Source organism: Mobula hypostoma, chromosome 10 (genome assembly GCF_963921235.1).
Source record: "Mobula hypostoma chromosome 10, sMobHyp1.1, whole genome shotgun sequence".
NCBI classification, from domain to species: Eukaryota; Metazoa; Chordata; class Chondrichthyes; order Myliobatiformes; family Myliobatidae; genus Mobula; species Mobula hypostoma.
This window is the reverse complement of record NC_086106.1, coordinates 89,431,873-89,453,207: the sequence shown is the minus strand read 5'-3', so window position 1 is coordinate 89,453,207 and position 21,335 is coordinate 89,431,873. Positions and strand designations below refer to the sequence as shown.

Sequence of the window (21,335 nt, the reverse complement as noted above, 5' to 3'; positions counted from 1 at the left end):
CTAACTGGTTGTATCACTGTCTGATATGGGGGTGGGGAAGCAGGGAAGTAGTGCACAGGATCAAAATAAGCTATAGTAAGTTGTAAATTTACTCAGCTTCATCATGAGCATTAGCATCCCCAGCATCCAGGACATACCCTCTTGTCATTGCTACCATCAGGGAGGAGGTACAGGAGCCTAAAGGCACACACTCAACGATTCAGGAATAGCTTCTTCCCCTCTGCCACCAGATTTCTGAATGGATATTCAACCTGAACACTACCTCACTACTTTTTAACTCTCTCTTTGCACTACTTATTTAATTTAACTTTATTAATATATATACTTATTGTAATTTACAGTTTTTATTGTTATGCATTGCAATGTACTGCTGCCGCACAATAAATTTCATGACATATGCCAGCGATATTAAACTTGATTCTGATTCTGATCTTTGGAATCCTCCATCCTAGGAAATATCTGGCTCTGTGACTCTAAGGGCAAAGGGGGAGAAGAGACATACTGTAGTAATAGGGGATTCGTTAGTTAGGGTAACAGACAGGAGGTTCTGGGGGCGAGAACGAGATTCCTGGATGGTGTGTTGCCGCCCGGGGCCAGCACATCGCGAATCAAGTCCTCAGCATTATTAAGTGGGAGGGTGAACTGCCAGAGGTCATAGTCCATGTAGGTACCAATGACACGGGTAGGACGAGTGATGAGGTTCTGCATAGGGAGTTAGGTGCTAAGTTAAAGGGCAAGATCTCAAGATTGTTATCCATGCCACATACTAGTGAGGCCAGAAATAGGAAGATTATATAGCATAGCACATGGCTAAAGAATTGGTGTAGGAAGGAGTGCATAAGATTTTTCAATCATTAGGCTCTCTTCCAGGGAAGGTGGGACCTGTAAAGAAGGGATGGTTTGCACCTCAAATGGAGGGGGACTAATATCCTCGCAGGAAGGTTTGTTAATGCTGCAGGGTGGGGTTTAAACTGGAGTTGCAGGGAGATGGGAACGAGAGTGCCAGAATAGTTAATAAAGAGGTTGTGGAGGCAGATGTTGGTAAGACCTCAGATAAAGTCAGGAATCAAAAGGTTCAGCATTGTGCAACTCTTTCCCTGAGCTGCATATATTTCAATGCAAGAAGTATCGTAGGAAAGGCGGGTGAACTCAGGGTATGGATCAACACCTAGAATTATATCGCTGTAGCCATTAGTGAGACTTGGTTGCAAGACGGACAGGACTGGCAGCTCAGTATTCCAGGGTTTTAGACATGACATAGCGGGAGGGATTAAAGGAGGAGAGGTGGCATAACTAGTCAGAGAAAATGTCATGGTAGTGCTTCGTCAGGACAGATTAGAGAACACAATTAGTGAGGCGTTATGGGTGGAAGTGAGAAATAAGAAAGGCATGACCACATTAATGTTGCTATATGACAGACCACCCAACAGTCCTAGGGATTTAGAGGAACAGATCTGTAAAGAGATCACAGACTTGCAAGAAAGATAATGGTGCTATAGTAGGTGATTTTAATTTTCCATATAATGGCTGGGAATCCCATACTGTTAAAAAAAACTAGATGGGATAGAGTTTGTCAAATGAGGTGCTTATGGAGTACAAAAAATGCAAGAGAACACTTAAGAAAGAAATCAGAAAGGCTAAAAGAAGGCATGATATTGCTCTAGCAGACAAGGTGAAGGAGAATCCAAAGGGATTCTTCAGATATGTTAAGAGCAAAAGTGTTGCAAAGGACAAAATTGGTCCTCTGGAAGACCAGAATGGTAATCCATCTGTGGAGCCGAAACAGATGGTGGAGATCTTAAATGCATTCTTTGAATGTATTCTCTCAGGAGATGGATACAGAGTCTAAAGAAGTGAAGCAAAGTGGCATCAACTTCACGTATCCTGTACAGATTACAGAGGAGGAGGTGGTTGCTACCCTGAGGCAAATCAGGGTAGATAAATCCCCAGGGCCTGACAAAGGTATTCCCTCAGACCCTATGGGAGGCAAGTGCAGAAATTCCCAGGGCCCTTGCAGATATTTAAAATACCCTTAGCAACAGGAGAGGTTGTTACGTTGAATTGGATTTGTGGGTCTGGTGAGGTAAGACAGAAAACACTAACTGTGAATAAGTATATTAATCATTTATTTATAAGCAGTAAAAATGCAACCAAATATTCATGTTCCCCAAGTTACAGAAACTACAAAGCTGAATATTCAACAAACATACTTAATTAAAAGCATGGGCAGAGCACACCTTCCCAATCATTATCTGCATCGCTTGCCTTAAACAAAGGAATAGAAAGCAAGCCTCTTCTATGTGCTATTTTATGTGTGTGTAACTGGGTCTTAGTTACACTGGTTGCTGAGGTGTCTAAAATGGCTTCTTTGTATGTTATATAAAATGGCTTTTCTGTAATAATAACTGCGATGTAAGGAGTTTTCTCTCTCTCTCCCTGCTTGTTTGGGTTATATTATTGATAAGGGAAGGAACGAACCAATGAGTGTCCATGTTATTCTTTTTGTGGATGATATTCTGTCTCATATGGCTGGGGACAGTGTGGTTTGACGGGTTTTTCGGGCGGAGAAGATGGAGGAAGGTCGCACTCGGAGGCGCTCTGGTCGACCACCCGAGGAATGGTCCCGTGCGAGTCATCGGAGGCCGAGGGGTTATGTGGTCCGCTACTCCTTCTGAAGTCAACAACCAATTCCTTCGTCTTGCTGACGTTGAGGGATAAGTTATTGTCTTCGCACCATGCCACCAGGTCCTTAATTTCCTCTCTGTACTCAAACTCATCATTACCCAAGATACGGCCTACAATTGTGTCATCAGCAAACTTATATATTGAGTTTGATGGAAACTTGGCTACACAATCATGGGTGTACAGTGAGTACAGCAAGGGGCTGAGTACACAGCCTTGTGGGGCACCAGTGCTCAGAGTGATTGTAGAGGAGAGCTTGTCCCCTATTTTTACAGCCTGGGTCCTGTCTGTGAGGAAGTTGAAGATCCAGCTGCAGCTCTGAGTGCTAAGGCCCAGGTTCCAGAGCTTAGGAATCAGTTTATTTGGAATGATGGTATTAAAGGCAGAGCTGTAGTCAATGAAAAGGAGCCTTACGTATGCGTAAACAACAGGAATTCTGCAGATGCTGGAAATTCAAGCAACACACATCAAAGTTGCTGGTGAACGCAGCAGGCCAAGCAGCATCTATAGGAAGAGGCGCAGTCGACGTTTCAGGCCGAGACCCTTCGTCAGGACTAACTGAAGGAAGAGTGAGTAAGGGATTTGAAAGCTGGAGGGGGAGGGGGAGATGCAAAATGATAGGAGAAGACAGGAGGGGGAGGGATAGAGCCGAGAGCTGGACAGGTGATAGGCAAAAGGGGATACGAGAGGATCATGGGACAGGAGGTCCGGGAAGAAAGACGGTGGGCGGGGGGGTAACCCAGAGGATGGGCAAGAGGTATATTCAGAGGGACAGAGGGAGAAAAAGGAGCGTGAGAGAAAGAATGTGTGCATAAAAATGAGTAACAGATGGGGTACGAGGGGGAGGTGGGGCCTAGCGGAAGTTAGAGAAGTCAATGTTCATGCCATCAGGTTGGAGGCTACCCAGACGGAATATAAGGTGTTGTTCCTCCAACCTGAGTGTGGCTTCATCTTTACAGTAGAGGAGGCCGTGGATAGACATGTCAGAATGGGAATGGGATGTGGAATTAAAATGTGTGGCCACTGGGAGATCCTGCTTTCTCTGGCGGACAGAGCGTAGATGTTCAGCAAAGCGGTCTCCCAGTCTGCGTCGGGTCTCACCAATATATAAAAGGCCACATCGGGAGCACCGGACGCAGTATATCACCCCAGTCGACTCACAGGTGAAGTGATGCCTCACCTGGAAGGACTGTTTGGGGCCCTGAATGGTGGTAAGGGAGGAAGTGTAAGGGCATGTGTAGCACTTGTTCCGCTTACACGGATAAGTGCCAGGAGGGAGATCAGTGGGGAGGGATGGGGGGGACGAATGGACAAGGGAGTTGTGTAGGGAGCGATCCCTGCGGAATGCAGAGAGAGGGGGGGAGGGAAAGATATGCTTAGTGGTGGGATCCCGTTGGAGGTGGCGGAAGTTACGGAGAATAATATGTTGGACCTGGAGGCTGGTGGGGTGGTAGGTGAGGACCAGGGGAACCCTATTCCTAGTGGGGTGGTGGGAGGATGGAGTGAGAGCAGATGTACGTGAAATGGGGGAGATGCGTTTAAGAGCAGAGTTGATAGTGGAGGAAGGGAAGCCCCTTTCTTTAAAAAATGAAGACATCTCCCTCGTCCAAGAATGAAAAGCCTCATCCTGAGAGCAGATGCGGCGGAGACGGAGGAATTGCGAGAAGGGGATGGCGTTTTTGCAAGAGACAGGGTGAGAAGAGGAATAGTCCAGATAGCTGTGAGAGTCAGTAGGCTTATAGTAGACATCAGTGGATAAGCTGTCTCCAGAGACAGAGACAGAAAGATCTAGAAAGGGGAGGGAGGTGTCGGAAATGGACCAGGTAAACTTGAGGGCAGGGTGAAAGTTGGAGGCAAAGTTAATAAAGTCAACGAGTTCTGCATGCGTGCAGGAAGCAGCGCCAATGCAGTCGTCGATGTAGCGAAGGAAAAGTGGGGGACAGATACCAGAATAGGCACGGAACATAGATTGTTCCACAAACCCAACAAAAAGGCAGGCATAGCTAGGACCCATACGGGTGCTCATAGCTACACCTTTAGTTTGGAGGAAATGGGAGGAGCAAAAGGAGAAATTATTAAGAGTAAGGACTAATTCTGCTAGACGGAGCAGAGTGGTGGTAGAGGGGAACTGATTAGGTCTGGAATCCAAAAAGAAGCGTAGAGCTTTGAGACCTTCCTGATGGGGGATGGAAGTATATAGGGACTGGACATCCATGGTGAAAATAAAGCGGTGGGGGCCAGGGAACTTGAAATCATCGAAAAGTTTAAGAGCGTGAGAAGTGTCACGAACGTAGGTCGGAAGGGATTGAACAAGGGGTGATAAAACAGTGTCGAGGTATGCAGAAACGAGTTCGGTGGGGCAGGAGCAAGCTGAGACAATAGGTCGGCCAGGACAGGCAGGTTTGTGGATCTTGGGTAGGAGGTAGAAACGGGAAGTGCGGGGTGTGGGAACTATAAGGTTGGTAGCAGTGGATGGGAGATCCCCTGAGCGGATAAAGTCGTTGATAGTGTGGGAGACAATGGCCTGGTGCTCCTTAGTGGGGTCACGATCGAGGGGTAAATAAGAGGAGGTATCCGCGAGTTGTCGCTGTGCCTCGGCAAGGTAGAGGTCAGTACGCCAGACTACAACAGCACCCCCTTTATCAGCGGGTTTAATAATAATGTTAGGATTAGTGCGGAGGGAGTGGAGAGCACAGCGTTCCGAAGGAGTGAGGTTGGAATGGGGACAAGGTGCGGTGAAGTCGAGACGGTTGATGTCCCGTCGGCAGTTGGCAATAAAGAGATCCAGAGCAGGCAGAAGACCAGAGCGGGGTGTCCATGAAGAAGAGGAGGGTTGAAGACGGGAGAAGGGGTCATCGGTGGGGGTGGAAGAGTCCTTGCCGAAGAAGTAGGCTCGGAGACGGAGACGGCGGAAGAAAAGTTCCGCATCATGGCGAACACGGAACTCGCTGAGGTGTGGGCGAAGGGGGACAAAGGTGAGGCCCTTACTGAGGACAGAGCGTTCTGCCTCCGACAGTTGAAGGTCGGAGGGGATGGTAAAAACCCAGCACGGATGAGAGCTGGGATCAGAGGGGGGAGGGGGGAGGCTGGGTGTGTCAATGGAGAGGGGAGGGCTGGGGTGAGAGGAAGATGGAGCCTCTGAGGGCCCAGGAGCTGACGGTGGGATCTGAGGAAGACGGGGCTGCGGAGTGGTGGTGGGGGAAGGGGAGATGGGAGTCAGAACAGCAGCACATAAAGACCCGGCCTGGTGTTCAAGGCTGGAGTTGCAGTTGGTGGTTGCGTAATCACTTCGAATGTGTCCATGGTCGTTGCTGGAGTCCGGGTTTTGAATATGTCCTGAGGTGTTGGAGCCGCCGAAATCAATGGCGGCTTACGTATGCGTCTTTATTCTCCAGGTGTTCTAAGGAGGAATGTAGGGCCAGAGAGATGGCATCTGCCGTTGACCTGTTGCTCCGGTAGGCGAATTGCAAAGCGTCGAGGTTGACCGGTAGGCTGTGGTTGATGTGTGCCATAACCAATCTCTCGAAGCACTTCACAGCAATTGATGTCACAGCCACAGGTCAATAGTCATTCAGGCATGCCACCTTGCTGTTCACAGCAATTGACGTCAGAGCCACAGGTCGATAGTCATTCAGGCATGCCACCTTGCTCTTCTTCAGCACTGGGATTATCGTTGCCTTCTTAAAACACGAGGGGATCTTAGACTGAAGCAAGGAGCAGTTGAAGATGTCATCAAACACTCCAGCTAGCTCGCTTGCACAGGCCCAGAGAACCCATCCTGGGACACCATCTGGGCCCATCGCCTTCCTTGGATTTATCTTCAGGAAGACCCTTCTAACGTCCTTCTCGGTGACGATGAATCTCGATGCCACCAGGTCCGGTTCATCCGGAGGGAGCGGGATGCTCCTCTTCTGTTCGAATCTTGCGTAGAATACATTAAGTTCGTCAGGAAGAGAAGTGCCACAGTTATTGATATTCCCAGCCTTTTCTTTGCGCCCAGTGATCTCATTTAGACCCTGCCATAGTCTACTGGCATCCCTTTGGTTAGCCTGGGCTTCCAACTTGGCTCGATATTGCCTCTTGGTGCCCTTAATGGCTTTCCAGAGTTCACGCCTGGATTCCGTGTAGCGACTGGTATCCCCGGACCTAAAAGCCGCAGCTCTAGCCTTTAAAAGGGACTTGACCTCATAATTCATCCAAGGTTTCCGGTTAGGGAATACCCGGATCGTCTTGCGAGACACACAGTCCTCAATGCATTTCCAAATAAAGTCCGTGACAGCTGAGGCATACTCATCAAGGTTAGCTGCCGAGTCCTTGAATATTAACCAGTCCACCGATTCAAAGCAGTCACGGAGGACCACATCCGTTTCCTCTGTCCAAGGCGACACTACTTTTGACACCGTGACCTCCCGCTTCAGTTTCTGTTTGTAAGCCGGGAGGAGGAGTACGGCCTGATGGTCCGATTTTCCGAAGTGAGGTCATGGGACGGAACGGTAGGCATCCTTGACTGCTGTGTAGCAGTGGTCAAGTATATTCAGGCCTCTAGTGGGGCAGGAGATATGTTGGTATAACTTTGGCAGCGCCTTTCTGAGGTTGGCCTGGTTAAAGTCCCCGGCTGTAATGAGCAAAGCCTCCGGATACCTGGTCTCAAGTTCACTGATGTTGGCATACAGTATGTTCAGAGCACACTCCACGTCTGTAGACCGCTGTCAGTTTGACCAAGGTGAATTCCCGTGGCAGATATTCCAAGGGACCAGATATACAAGTATTTGGATCGACATGGACTGATTAAGGATAGTCAGAATGGCTTTGTGTGTGGTCTAACCAATCTTCTTGCTTTTCAAGGAGGTTACCAAGAAAGTGGATGAAGATAAGGCAGTGGTTGTTGTCAACATGGACATTTTGACAAGGTCCCACAAGGGAAGCTGGTCAAGAAGGTTCAGTCGCTTGACATTCAGGATGAGGTAGTAAATTGGATTAGATATTGGTTTCACGGGAGAAGACAGAGAGTGGTAGTAGATGGTTGCCTCTCTGGAGGTGTGTGAATAATAGTGTCATGCAGTAATCGGTGCTGCATCCATTGCTTGTCATCTACACCAACGATCTGGATGATAATGTGGTAAACTGGATCAGCAAATTTGCAGATGACACCAAGACTGGGGCGTAGTGGACAGCGTGGAATGCTATCAAAGCTTAGAGCAGGATCTGAACCAGCTGGAAAAGTTGGCTGAAAAATGGAAGATGAAACTTAATACAGACATGTGCAAGGTATTGCACCTTGGGAGGACAAACCAGAGCAGGACTTACACACTGAATGGTAGGCACTGAGGAGTGTGGTCAAACAGAAGGATCTGGGAACACGGATCCATAATCCATTATGTCAGAGGTAAATAGGGTCAAAAAGAAAGCTACTGGCACATTGGCCTTCATAAATTAAAGTACGGAGTACAAGAATTGGGATGTTATGATGAAGTTGTATAAGACACTGACAAGACCTAATTTGGAGTATTGTGTGCAGTTCTGGTCAACTAAGAAAAGGAAAGGTATCAGTAAGATTGAAGGAGCACAGAAAAAAATTACAAGGTTGCCAGGACTTGAGGACATGAGCTATAGGGAAAGGTTGAATAGGTGAGGACTTTATTCCCTGGAGCGTAAGAGAATGATGGGAGATTTGATAGAGGTATACAAAATTACGAAGGGCGTAAGAGAATGATGGGAGATTTGATAGAGGTATACAAAATTATGAAGGGCATAGATAGGATAAATGCAAGCAGCCTTTTACTGCTGAGGTTGGGTGAGACTAGAACTAGAAGTCATAGGTTAAGGGTGAAAGGGGAAATATTTAAGGGGTACTTGTTCACAAAGTGTGAAATGAGCTACCAGCAGCAGTGGTGGATACAGGCTCTATTGCAATATTTAAGAGAAATTTGAACAGGTACATGGATGGAAGGGGTATGGAAGGCTATGGTCTGAGTGTACTTTGATAGGACTAGACAGATTAATAGTTTGGCATGGACTAAATGGGCCAAAGCACCTATTTCTGTGCTTCTATGATTTTAGTACATAAATTCTGCTCATATGTTTTATGGTCACTAATCTTCTCAGGGGGTGTATGGGGTGGTTGGATCCTGACTAAATATCAGGAAATGCCAACAGCGATTATACAGCTTCTATCACCCAAGACAACTCCGCCTTCACATAGGACTTAGGTCCGGGTGCTCCCTGTATTGTTGAAGGAGCTCTGTCTATGGCGAGTGTTTGGTGCCAGAAAAATAACCAGACCAATGGTGGTGGTGTCACCTAAAATCACTGACGTCTTCGGCAGCAGGGAAATGGATTCCAAGCTTTGTTGGAGGATTGTCTTTGTACAACAACAGCAAAGGTTGGACGATGTCTAGTGTATGATTCCCAATTGGGAACACCAGTAGAGGTCGAATACTCTAGATAGATGAGCACTGCGGCAACAGAAGGCAACAGCAAACCACTGTTGTAATTTCTGCCTTGTCAATCATGGAAAGAAACAAAAGAAGGAAACCAGGCAACAGCGTGAACGGGGTTGATTCTAATCAACAGAACAACACCTCACTCGGTAGGGGTAGTCATGGGCTGCAGGTGACACCAGACCGTCATCCAAAGACTGTAAGCAATAGGGAAACGCTGAGGGTAACAACATGGAACATCCGTACACTTTACCAGAAAGGAAAGTTGGACAACACATTAAATAAAATGAAAAGGTTGGAAGTTGATATCTTAGTCAGAAATTAGATGGACCAACAGTGGCAAATTCACTAAGAATAGTTCTCTGGTAATGTATTCTGGAGGTCAACAGCATATGTATGGAGTTGGAATTATCTTAAACAAACAAGTATCAAAATATCTTATGGGATATTGGGCAATATCCGACCGGCTACTTTTAGTTAAATTAAGGGGTAACCCTTTTAACATTAGCATAATCCAAGCCTATGCACCAACAAATGATGTGGATGAAGAAGATATCAACAAGTTTTATGAAGATCTCGACAGTGCTTATGAGCAATGTAAATCCCAGGATATAAAACTAGTCATGGGAGATCTTAACTCCAAAAGTTGGACAGGAAAGGGTTGATAACATCATAGGACCTTTTGGATCAGAGGAGAAAAATGAAAATGGAGAAAGGTTTACTGATTGGTGTATCAGAAACAACCAAGTGATCACCAGTACTTGGTATAAAAACCATCCACATAGATTCTGTACTTGGATTAGCCCTGGAGATAGAACAAGGAATCAAATAGATTTCATTACCATCGATGAACACTTTAGAAATAATATCACAAATTCTAAAGCCTACCCAGGAGCAGACTGTGGTTCAGATCACCATCCAGTAATAGCTACCATTAAAACAAAATTAAAGAAACTGAAACATGGAAAAAAGAGAAAGAAGTATATGTTGGGAGAACTTAAAAATGATAGCATACTTAAGCAACAATTCAAAACAGTTGTAGAAGAACAGACTTCAATATGCTATACAGCAATCAGCAGAGGAGATAATCCCAGTACAAGAAATCCAACACACCAACAAGGGGTGGACAACCCAAGAAATTTTAGATCTGATGGAACAAAGAAGGTTAGTGAAGAATAATGAAGTGCAATACAGAGCAAGACAGACGGACCAGACAATTGTGCAATATTGCAAAGGAAGAATGGCTGAATCAAAAATGCAATGAAGTAGAAGGCCATATTAAAAACAGCAAAGAAATGCACAAGAAAATTAAGGAAATTACTGGAATTAAAAAAAACCTCCTCTACAGGATGCATAAGATCAGAAGACGGATCCATACTAACAGATCCAGAAAAAGTATGTGAGAGGTGGATTCAGTATATAGAGCAGCTTTTTGAAGATAACAGAGGGGAACCCCCAGATATTAAACACCCTAATTCTGGCCAACCTATTACCAAAGAAGAAATAACTAAAGCAATGAAAAGCATGAAACATGGTAAAGCCACTGGACCTGATGAAATTTCAGTGGAAATGATACAAGCCCCAGAAGATCTGGGCATAGATATTCTTTTTGAACTGTTTAATGGCATATATGAGTCTGCTGTGTTGCCTGACGATCTCTTGAAATCAGTATTTATAACTCTGCCAAAAACTCCTGGAACAATTGACTGTGAAAATTATAGAACAATCAGTCTTATGAGTCACATAATAAAGATTTTGTTGAGAATTGTTCTGAGTTGAATTAAAAACAAGTTAAGGCCAGAAACTTGTAAACTGCAATATGGGTTTATTGAGGATACAGGAACTAGGAACGCAATTTTCATACCACAAATGCTTTCAGAAAGGGCAATTGAGTATCAAAATGATGTCTTTTTATGTTTTATTTCACTAAAGCATTCGACAAAGTGCAACATGAAAAATTATTTCAAATTCTCACTAAATTAAACATAGACGTAAGGGACCAACAACTGCTTCAAAACTTATATTGGAATCAAACGGTGTGGTAAAAATTGATGATAATATAAGCAGTTGGACTAAAATTCAAAGAGGAGTTAGACAGGGATGCGTTGCCTCACCGGAATTGTTTAATATCCAGAGTGAAATGATTCTCAGAGAAATAGAAGACCTAAATGGAATAAAAATTGGGGGTGTTAACATCAACAATATAAGATATGCAGACGATACCACCCTAATAGCAAGTGCTGCAGAAGACCTACAAATCCTTCTAGACAAAGTAGTACAAATAAGTGCAGATTTTGGTCTAACCATCAACTGTAAAAAAATGAAATGTATGGTAATATCAAAACAGCAGGATACTCCCAACTGCCAAATGTACATCGGTAACCAAGAGATTGAACATAGGACCAGCTTTAATTACCTTGGTAGTTTTATATCACAAGATGCTAGAAGTAAAGTAAAAATAAAAAGGAGAATTGCCATTGCCAAAACCAACTTACAAAAAATGAAACCCATTTTTACCAACAGACACATTTCTATGACAACAAGACTTAGGCTACTAAAAATGTTACATCTGGTCAATCTTGCTGTATGCTTCCAAAACATGGACTATAACACCAGAACTCCAAAGAAACTTAGAAGCAACAGAAATGTGGTTTCTTAGAAGAATGCTAAAAATATCATATAGAGATAGGGTAACTAATGAGACAGTACTCCAACGTGCCCATACAAAAAGATCTTTAATGAGAACATTAAATGAGAGGAAACGTAAATTCCTGGGCCATGTCATCAGAAAGGGAGAAATAGAATGCCTTACATTACAAGGCCGTATGCCTAGGAAACGCGGTAGAGGAAGGCAAAGAGGAAAATATATAGACACTGTGAAAGAACTAACAGAACTAAGTATGCGAGATATCACTGACGCTATGAAGGATCATTCGATGTGGAGAGCCATGATCGCCCAAGCGTGTAATGCGCAAGGCACATGAAGAAGAATCTTCTCAGAAATTATTTAATGGCGTAATAGTGTTATTTCATTATGTAGTAGAATTTACCATTCCTTATAAAGCAGCATATGACTAAAACCACATTAGATTTACTATTATCTTTATAGGTATTTTCTAATCCATACATTGCCCCCTGAATTCTCTGCTCTTATTTACTGCATATATAATCTTCCTTAGAAAGGAGTTGATCCAAGAATTTAATTTCAACATACACAAGTTTTTCCATAAATTCAAATATCTCAGGTTGTACCAGCTTCATTTGGGAGAAATTATCCTCCAGCTTTAATTTCAGTTCTACTTTCTATCTTATTCTCTATTCGCACATACATTTTTACAAATCTGGGGGTATCCTGAGTTATTGCAGACAAATCAAGTAAGCATTTTTCATGTGTAACGCAAAAGAACTAACATCATTGGGGTATCAAACCTTTATTAATGGAGTTTTCATTAGGCTCAACTATGCCCTTGCCAGCGCTCAAACTCTAAGAACAACACCAAAAGCATGTCCAAGAGTGTTTTAATAAAGCTGCTTTATATGGAACAGAGCATTTATTCCTCCAGATATTCTAAAGTATACACAATGGTCTAGAAACAGGTGGAACATGCTGATTATTTTGTTCTAAACTTTTGCTAAATCAGTGATGGAGAAGTCAAATCTAAATCTGTTACATAAACTGTACTGGAAATCTTTCCATCTATACAGATTAAACATGATGCAGCTTTCCACAACTCTTAACACAGTTCATTATAACCATTTATTTTGTAACTTCAGATCCATGAAAAGCAACTTTCACTTACATAACACTTTCAATACAAGATTACCAAGATGTTGCACAGAAATATAAAGCATTCCAGATAATTGAGGCAGCCACTTATTTGGGACAACTCTTAAAGAACACTTAAAGGGCTTCCAGCAAAGGTGATGGAGGCGGATATGAAAGGGTCTTTTAAGAGACTCCTGGATAGGTACATGGAGCTTAGAAAAATAGAGGGCTATGGGTAACCCTAGGAAATTTTTAAGGTAAGGACACGTTCAGCACAGCTTTGTGGGCCGAAGGGCCTGTATTGTGCTGTAGGTTTTCTATGTTTCTAACAAAAGCTAATTGAGAAAATAGCCAGAATTCCCTTTGTTTATTTGGGACACTATACCAATTAATTGGTTCAAAAGACCGTTGCCAAACAGTTTCAAACTAATAAACTCTTCGCAGGCTTCAAGTCAGGTACAGGTATTAATTATAACTGATGTTTCAATGACAAACTCTACCATCTTCTTCAGGGATGAAGCCTGGGCATGTCTAGTCCAGTGGTATTTAAAATCAGGCATCATCCCTGAAGAAGATGGCAGAGTTTGTCATCAAAAGATCAGTTATAATCTATAACTATACCCAGATTGAAGCCTAAGAAGAGTTTATTTGTCATATATGCCTGGAAAGCACTAGATCCAGTTTCTAACTAGCATCAGCTGCGTACATTTACGTGGCCATTGGACTCTATGCTGCGCTTAGAGTGAACAGTTTTTAAACAGCATCAGTTGTATGTGTCTGTGTTCAAAAAGCAGTAATTTTTGTCACTGACAGTTGAAGATAAATAAGCAGCAAGTCAATTCAGAACTGTTTTGCTCACTCATTCAGGCTTGTAGATGCCAAAAACAGCTGTTCGACATTACAGAGTGAACAGCTCTTAAGTATCATCAGTTGCATGTGCTTGTGTAATGTTATCCATTTGGACCAGTGGGTGCCAATTCAAAAAGCAGTGACTTTTGATCATGGAATGCAGCAGGCCAGGCAGCATCTATTGGAAGAGGTACAGTCGACGTTTCGGGCCAAGACCCTTCATCAGGACTAACTAAAAGAAGAAGTAGTAAGAGATTTGAAAGTGGGAGGGGGAGGGGGAGATCGAAATGATAGGAGAAGACAGGAGGGGGAGGGATGGAGTGAAGAGCTGGAAAGTTGATTGGCAAAAGGGGTACAAGGCTGGAGAAGGGAGAGGATCATGGGATGGGAAGCCTAGGGAGAAAGAAGGAGGGAGGGGAGCCCAGAGGAAGATGGAGAGCAGGCGTTATAGTGAGAGGGACAGAGGGAGAAAAAGAGAGAAAACAAAAAAGGGGGAATGAATGAATAAATAAATAAAGAAAGAAAGAAAGAAAGAAAGAAAGAAAGAATGGGGTAAGAAGGGGAGGAGGGACATTAACGGAAGTTAGAGAAGTCAATGTTCATGCCATCAGGTTGGAGGCTACCCAGACGGAACATAAGGTGTTGTTCCTCCAACCTGAGTGTGGCTTCATCTTGACAGTAGAGGAGGCCGTGGATAGACATATCAGAATGGGAATGGGATGTGGAATTAAAATGTGTGGCCATTGGGAGATCCTGCTTTCTCTGGCGGACAGAGCATAGGTGTTCAGCGAAATGGTCTCCCAGCCTGCATTGGGTCTCGCCAATATATAGAAGGTCGCACCAGGAGCACCGGACGCAGTATATGACCCTAACTGACTCACAGGTGAAGTGTCGCCTCACCTGGAAGGACTGTCTGGGGCCCTGAATGGTGTTGAGGGAGGAAGTGTAAGGACATGTGTAGCACATGTTCTGCTTACAAGGGTAAGTGCCGGGAGGGAGATCGGTGGGAAGGGATGCGGGGGTGGAACAAGTGGACAAGGGAGTTGTGTAGGGAGCAATCCCTGTGGAAAGCAGAGAGAGGGGGGGAGGGAAAGATGTGCTTGGTGGTGGGATCCCGTTGGAGGTGGCGGAAGTTACGGAGAATTATATGTTGGACCCAGAGGCTGGTGGGGTGGTAGGCGAGGACAAGGGGAACCTTATTCCTAGTGGGGTAGCGGTAGGATGGAGTGAGAGCAGATGTACGTGAAATGGGGGAGATTCGTTTAAGAGCAGAGTTGATAGTGGAGGAAGGGAAGCCCCTTTCTTTAAAAAAGGAAGACATCTCCTTCGTCCTGGAATGAAAAGCCTCATCCTGAGAGCAGATGCAGCAGAGACGGAGGAATTGCGAGAAGGGGATGTACATCTTCCAATCGATGCTGCCTGGCCTGCTACGTTCCACCAGCATTTTGTGTGTGTTGCTTGAATTTCCAGCATCTGCAGATTTCCTCGTGTTTGGACTTTTGACCATTTTCATTTTATTTTGACTTCATGCAGGAAGGCAATGAAGGCAGTCCATTATCTGCACGAAGTATCTCCACTGATTTTGATCACTTACATTCAATCAAAGCAGCTAGAAATTCTTCCATCAATAACTATTAAGAACTATTACAGTTCTATAATATTGTATTAGCATTTGTGCTGTTCTAATTTGTTGTGAATTTCATCTAAATGCATAATTTGTTATTCAGTTAAATGGTAGTTTGTCTTTTTATGCCTTTCAACTGTTTCCATGAAACTTCAGCTAACTGGGGCAGCCTTTTAATTGGATATTCTCTACTGTACATGAGGTATAAGATGGGAAGATGGCCAGAGGGTCTTTATAACAGTCAAATCTTGAGGTATCAAAGGCAATGATAACCATGAATGACAACAGCACATCAAGAAAAACTGTAATACATTGCTAGTGACTAAGCGACCTGAACCATGTCAGCCAAACGCATGCCCTCTGTAAAACAAATACTAAAATAGTGTTTATTTTAGAAACTCAGCCACAAACCATTTCTAGAATTTAAATAAAACAGCAAACCTATTGATTAATTTAGAGCACTTGAAGGAACTATTGTCTGTTCCAACACAAAATCATTACATTCGGGTGCTATTCACGCATTATTCAGATAGAAGAAAATAAAAGGATGTCTGCAACATTATGAACATTAAATAGTTTACCTTTTATCTCTGTGAAGATCAAGTTTATATCCATTTTGTTCTAAAATGAAAATATCCATTGTTAAGTAATGCACCATTACATAGCTGCAAAATAATATTAGTCAATTCAATAAACATACAAGATCTTTAAAATTGAACAATAGCACATTCTTCCTCATTTCAAATTTTGGTAGGTACATCATTCAGTCAGCTCTTTTTAATCTTGCAGTGAAATCAATCAAAAATTGTAGGCTGCAAAAAAAATTGCTGGAGGAAGTCAGTGAGTAAAGCATCCATGGAGGTAACATTTCAGACCGAGATCCTGTTCCACATTACAACATTTGTAGTCTCGAATCGCCCCATAAATTGGGATACCCTATGACTCACAGGATGTTGCTGAGGCTACACCTGGAGTATTGTGTTCAGTTTTCGCCATCCAGCTCTAGGAAAGATGCCATTAAGCTGTAAAGACACAGAGTAGATTTCAAAGTTCAAAGCACATTCATTATCAACGTATGTATACATTATACAACCTTGAGATTTGTCTCCTTACAGAAAACAAAGAAACCCATTTAAAAAAGACCGTCAAGCACCCAACATGCAGAGGGAAAAAAAATCGTGCACACAATAAAAAAAAATAAGCAAATAGTATTCAGAACAAAAGTAAGTCCATAGGCATGGAGCCCAGAGCAGCCGGAGCAGGCCACAGCCTCTGTTCAACGCAGAGCTGAGTAAACGTCACAGAGCAGCAAACAGAACTGGCCTGACCCTTGCCTCTTGTCCCGACACCCTACCTTTTCAAATGCCTGGCTTTTAAAGCATTCAAGCATCAGATTGTTCCTTGCACTAGGACTCGGGCCCTGTCGCATCGATATGCTCTGGGCCTGGAACTCACCTCCACATTTCAGTCCGTATCCAACCTTTACCTGCTGCTTAGATCAATCAAACCCCGCTCTCAGTTTAGGTGGACAGGCCTTGAATCTGCCTCTTCTCTGTTCCGCTCTGTTGTCCCCGACTTTGCCTTGACTTGGCCTTGCACTTTGACTCAGCCTCACCTTTCCTTTGTTTGGGGTGATTGTTTACAATAAATTTTACAAGAAGAAGTGTCATTAATAAAGTATTTAGTTGTATTCTTTGTTTTGTTTGCCACCAGTAAGTAGTTGCTGGGCTTCACGAGCGCCACCTTAAATCTAATGTTGCTGAAACTCAAGGGACTGTGTTATTGAGAGAGATTGAACTGGCTGGGACTATTTTCCTTTGGATCATAAGAGAAGGAGGAACAATCAGAGAAGTCTATAAGATTATGAGGGGCATAGATAGGGTGAATGCACAATCTTTTTCCCAGAGTTATGGAATCAAGAACTCGGGCTCAGGTTTAACATGAGAGTGGAGAACCTGAAGAGCAACTTTTCACCCAGAAAGTGATCAATATATGGAAAGAGCACCAGAAAAAGAGTTTGGGGCTGGTACATTAGCAACACTAAATTATTTGGGAAGGTATATGGATAGGAGAGATCTAATGACAACCTTAGGGGAAAGAGGCAAGAAGGGGAGCTGGGAGGGTGGAGTATGGACTGAAGACAGGAGGAGGAGGTGGGCAGGTGAATGGGAGGTGAGCATGCAATGGGGGGAATGAAAAAGCAGATTATTAGAATCTATTGTTAGAGCATACAATGCAGTGCTATGGGACATGTTCAGCAGATCAAGTGCAAGTTCAATTTGTTGTCATTCAACCGTACACATGTATAATGCCAACGAAACAATGTTCCTCCGGACCAAGGTGAACAACACAGAACACATAACTTGCACAAATAACACAAATAGTACCACAAAAGAATTGACAAATAATAAGGTGCACTTACAAGAAATTAAAAAAGTAAACAAAATGCTACTGGCACTTCATGCATGATCAGAGCTGGGGGGTGGGTGTCTTACAGCCTGGAGGGTAGAAGCTGCTTCCTATCTGAACAGTTCTTGTCCTAATGTTATGGTACCTTCTGCCTGATGACAGGAGGTCAAAGAGATTGTTAAATAGATGGGAAGGAGCATTGACAGTGCTTACAGCCCTGCATATGAAACGCTCCTCATAAATATCTCTGATGGGTGGAAGAGGGAGCCTGATAATCCTCTCAGTAATCCTTACAATTCTTGGTAGGGACTTGCAATCAAATGCCTTCCAAATTTCCATACCAGACAGTGATGCAGGATGCTCTCAATAGTGCTCCTATAAAACTTGGCTAGAACGAGGAGCGGTGGGGGGGGGGGGGGCTTCACTCTTCTTAAGAAATGGAGACACCGCTGGGCTTTCTTGACCAAAGAGGTGGTGTTGAGGAACCAGGTGAGATCGTCTGTTATTTGCACTTCCAGAAACTTGGTGTTCCGAGCTCTCTCCAAGGAGGAGCTGTGTATGTTCAATGAGGAGTGTCATCCTGCACCTTCCTAAAGTCCATAATCATCTCTTTGGTCTTGTCTGTGTTGAGACTCAAGTCGCTGTGCTCACACCACTTCACTAGCCGCTCTACCTCCTCGCATGACATCTCATCTTATCTTCATTAATGAAGGCAACTGCTCTTGTGACAATGGTGAACTTGATCATTCAGTTTAAACTGAATCTAGCAGTTCAGTCATGTGTTGGCAGCATTTACAGCAGCAGCTGAGCATGCAGCCCTGAGGAGCACTGTTTTTTAGTGTGATGGAGCTAGAGAATTCTAGCTAAAGAATGTGGCCTTTGTATCAAGAAGTCGAGGATCCGGTTATAGAGAGAGGTGTTGAGAGCCAACAAGGAAAGTTTACCCACCAGCTTCTGAAGGATGATCGTATTAATCGAGCTATGCAAATGGAAATAGAAATGAACTTAACTAATATTACATAAGGATGGCCTGTTGCAGGTCACCAGTTCAAATACAGGGAGAGAGCAACTTATCAAAAGTTAAAGAATTCAATATGGCTTGGATGGAATATGCAATCTAGTTCCTCAGTCTAGTGCAACTAGTTTAGAAGATTAAACTGGCAGGCAATAGGAAGCTCAGGAATACCCCTCTGTATTGAATGCAAGTGTTTCACTAAAGCAGTCACTCAATCCATGTTTAGTTTCTCCATTTTAGAGGACAGGATATAATGAACTCCAAATGCATTAAGCCTAATTGCAAGTATAACAGTTCAAGAGGACATAAAAGTTGGAGCAGAAACAGAAGGGTACCTGATCCTGAAGCCTGCCTTGCAACTGAACAGGACTGTTTATCTGCCCCAACCAAGCCTCATATTGCCTTGTATATGCATCATTTCACATTTATCAGGATTAAATTCCATCTGTCATTATTCGTCTTTTCACTCATCAATATTTCTGTAGCCCAGGGATTCCCAACATGGGATCCACAGACCCCTCGGTTAATGGTAGGGGTCCATAATAGAAAGTTGGATAGCAGTGCAAGTTGTAGTATTGTTACAGGATAAGGCAAAGTAATTAGGTGCAGAAATATAATGTAGAAAAATGAGGTCTTCTGCTTTTATGAATAAAAATAGAAAAACAATTATGTAAAGAATTAGTATGCTGGTTTTTATTTCAAGAGGATTTGACTACAAAAGATGAGACTTATTGTAATTTTAGAGTCCTGGTGAAACTACACCTTGAAAAATGTACAGAACTATTCCCCATAACTAGGGGAGGATATAACTGTGTTAAGAGTGAGAATAAGAAAAGCTCACCAGTTTTATTTCTGAAATACCCAATTTATCCTAATAGACTGAGTCTACATCTTCAGGGTTTAGAAAAATGAGGTGCAAACTCATACAAAATTGTTTCAGGGCTTGAGAGAATAGATGTGGAGTTAATGGTGTCTAGGATGAGAGGAATAAATGGAGGAGTGGAAAAATGTCTCTTTACCCTGAGGTGGTGAATCTTTGAAATTCTCAACCCAACTGTTGACAGTTAGTTACTAAATACATTTCAGACAAAGAAAATCTGCAGATGCTGGAAATCCAAGCCACACACACAAAATGTTGGAGGAACTCAGCAGACCAGGCAGCATCTATGGAAATGAGTATGGTCGACATCCTTCAGCAGGACGAGAGAAAAAAAGTGAATAGATTTAAAGAGTAGATTTAAAATCTCTCCCCCACCTTTTAAACCTTCTACTCATCTTTTTTCTTCCAGTCCTGCTTAAGGGTCTCGGCTCCAAACGTCGACTGTACTATATTTCACAGTGCGTAGATTTTTGGATATTAATGGTCATTACAGATATGTGAGTTAGGCGTGAGGTAAAAGTGGTGTTGAGGTAAAAGGTCAGCCATAATCTTAACCAATTGCTAAAAAGGCACAAGAGGCTGAATGGCCCAGACCGACATTTATTTTTTATGCCATTAAATCCCTCTCGGCCGTCTCGTTTGCAGATAAGGTATGTCGTTTAAACTTACTGGAAATCCTCAAATAATTTAGAGGATTTGAGGAAAAATATTCATTCCAAATAAAGAGATTGATAGTCTTGCATGCAAAACTTGGAATCTCACCTTATCCAATGTCCAAACGTGTAACTTTTAATTACGAACCGACAAGATCTAATACTTTACAAGTAGTACCAGGGGAATTGTTTAAACAGGAATATAAAAAGATAGCATTAATTACATTAGAACTGTTGAAAGACAACGACTGAAGCGCTGAGATACCGTGGCAGGAAAAGGCTTCGCACTCTCCCACATCGCTTGACACTTCAATACCAGCGCCTCTGTGGGAAAGAGCGAAGACACGTTTAGCCGCGCCGGGCCTCGCGCCTCGCGCCTCTAAGCGCGGGAGCCATCGCGTCCCGTCCCGTTCCGTTCCTCACTCGCTCGCTCGCGACGCCTCGCGGCCCAGTGTCGGAACTCCGCCGCACTTTGCAGAACGAAAACCGACGTCTTATGTAAAGTGAAACCACATAGTTCATTCCAGATATGAACCTTGTCGATCTGTGACATCGATTTTAACTGGTAAAAGCAGCAGGGCTGTGTTTATGGAGTTTAATCATCCAGGATATCAGTAAATTAGGGCACAAAGCAATCAATGAGCTCGGCGCAATAAAACCAAACTACTGTGAGAACGCAGCAGTTATATCCACTCGCCTCCTTTAGAATTCATCTGTGGAGGCAAGGGATAGTCACCGTTTAGTATGGAGTCCCTGCAGAATGATTTGAGATGTATCCTTTATTCACTGGAATAAAAATATTTAAATACAGTGGATTCCGGATAATTGGGCCATCAGTTAAGAAGGCAGCCGCTCATTAGGAACAAATCTTTACGATCAAAAGCTAATTTTGAAAACAGCCGGGATTCCCTTTGTTTATTGGGACGCTATGCCACTTAATTGGAACAGGAGACTTGCCAAGCAGTTTCTTTCTAGCGTCAGCGGTATGCACTTGTGCGGCCGTTAGAAACTACACCC

At 43.4% G+C, this 21,335-nt stretch overlaps 1 protein-coding gene across 1 annotated transcript in view; it reads right to left on the bottom strand.

Annotated features, from left to right (window-relative positions):
- tex11 (testis expressed 11) overlaps window positions 1-20,871 on the bottom strand; it is a 163,264-nt gene extending 142,393 nt beyond the window's left edge. Inside the window, exon 1 of the mRNA XM_063059816.1 lies at window positions 20,742-20,871. Within this exon, the coding sequence (XP_062915886.1) occupies window positions 20,742-20,871 (130 nt within the window). The remainder of the gene's footprint in view (window positions 1-20,741) is intronic.
- Window positions 20,872-21,335: the final 464 nt, after the last annotated feature.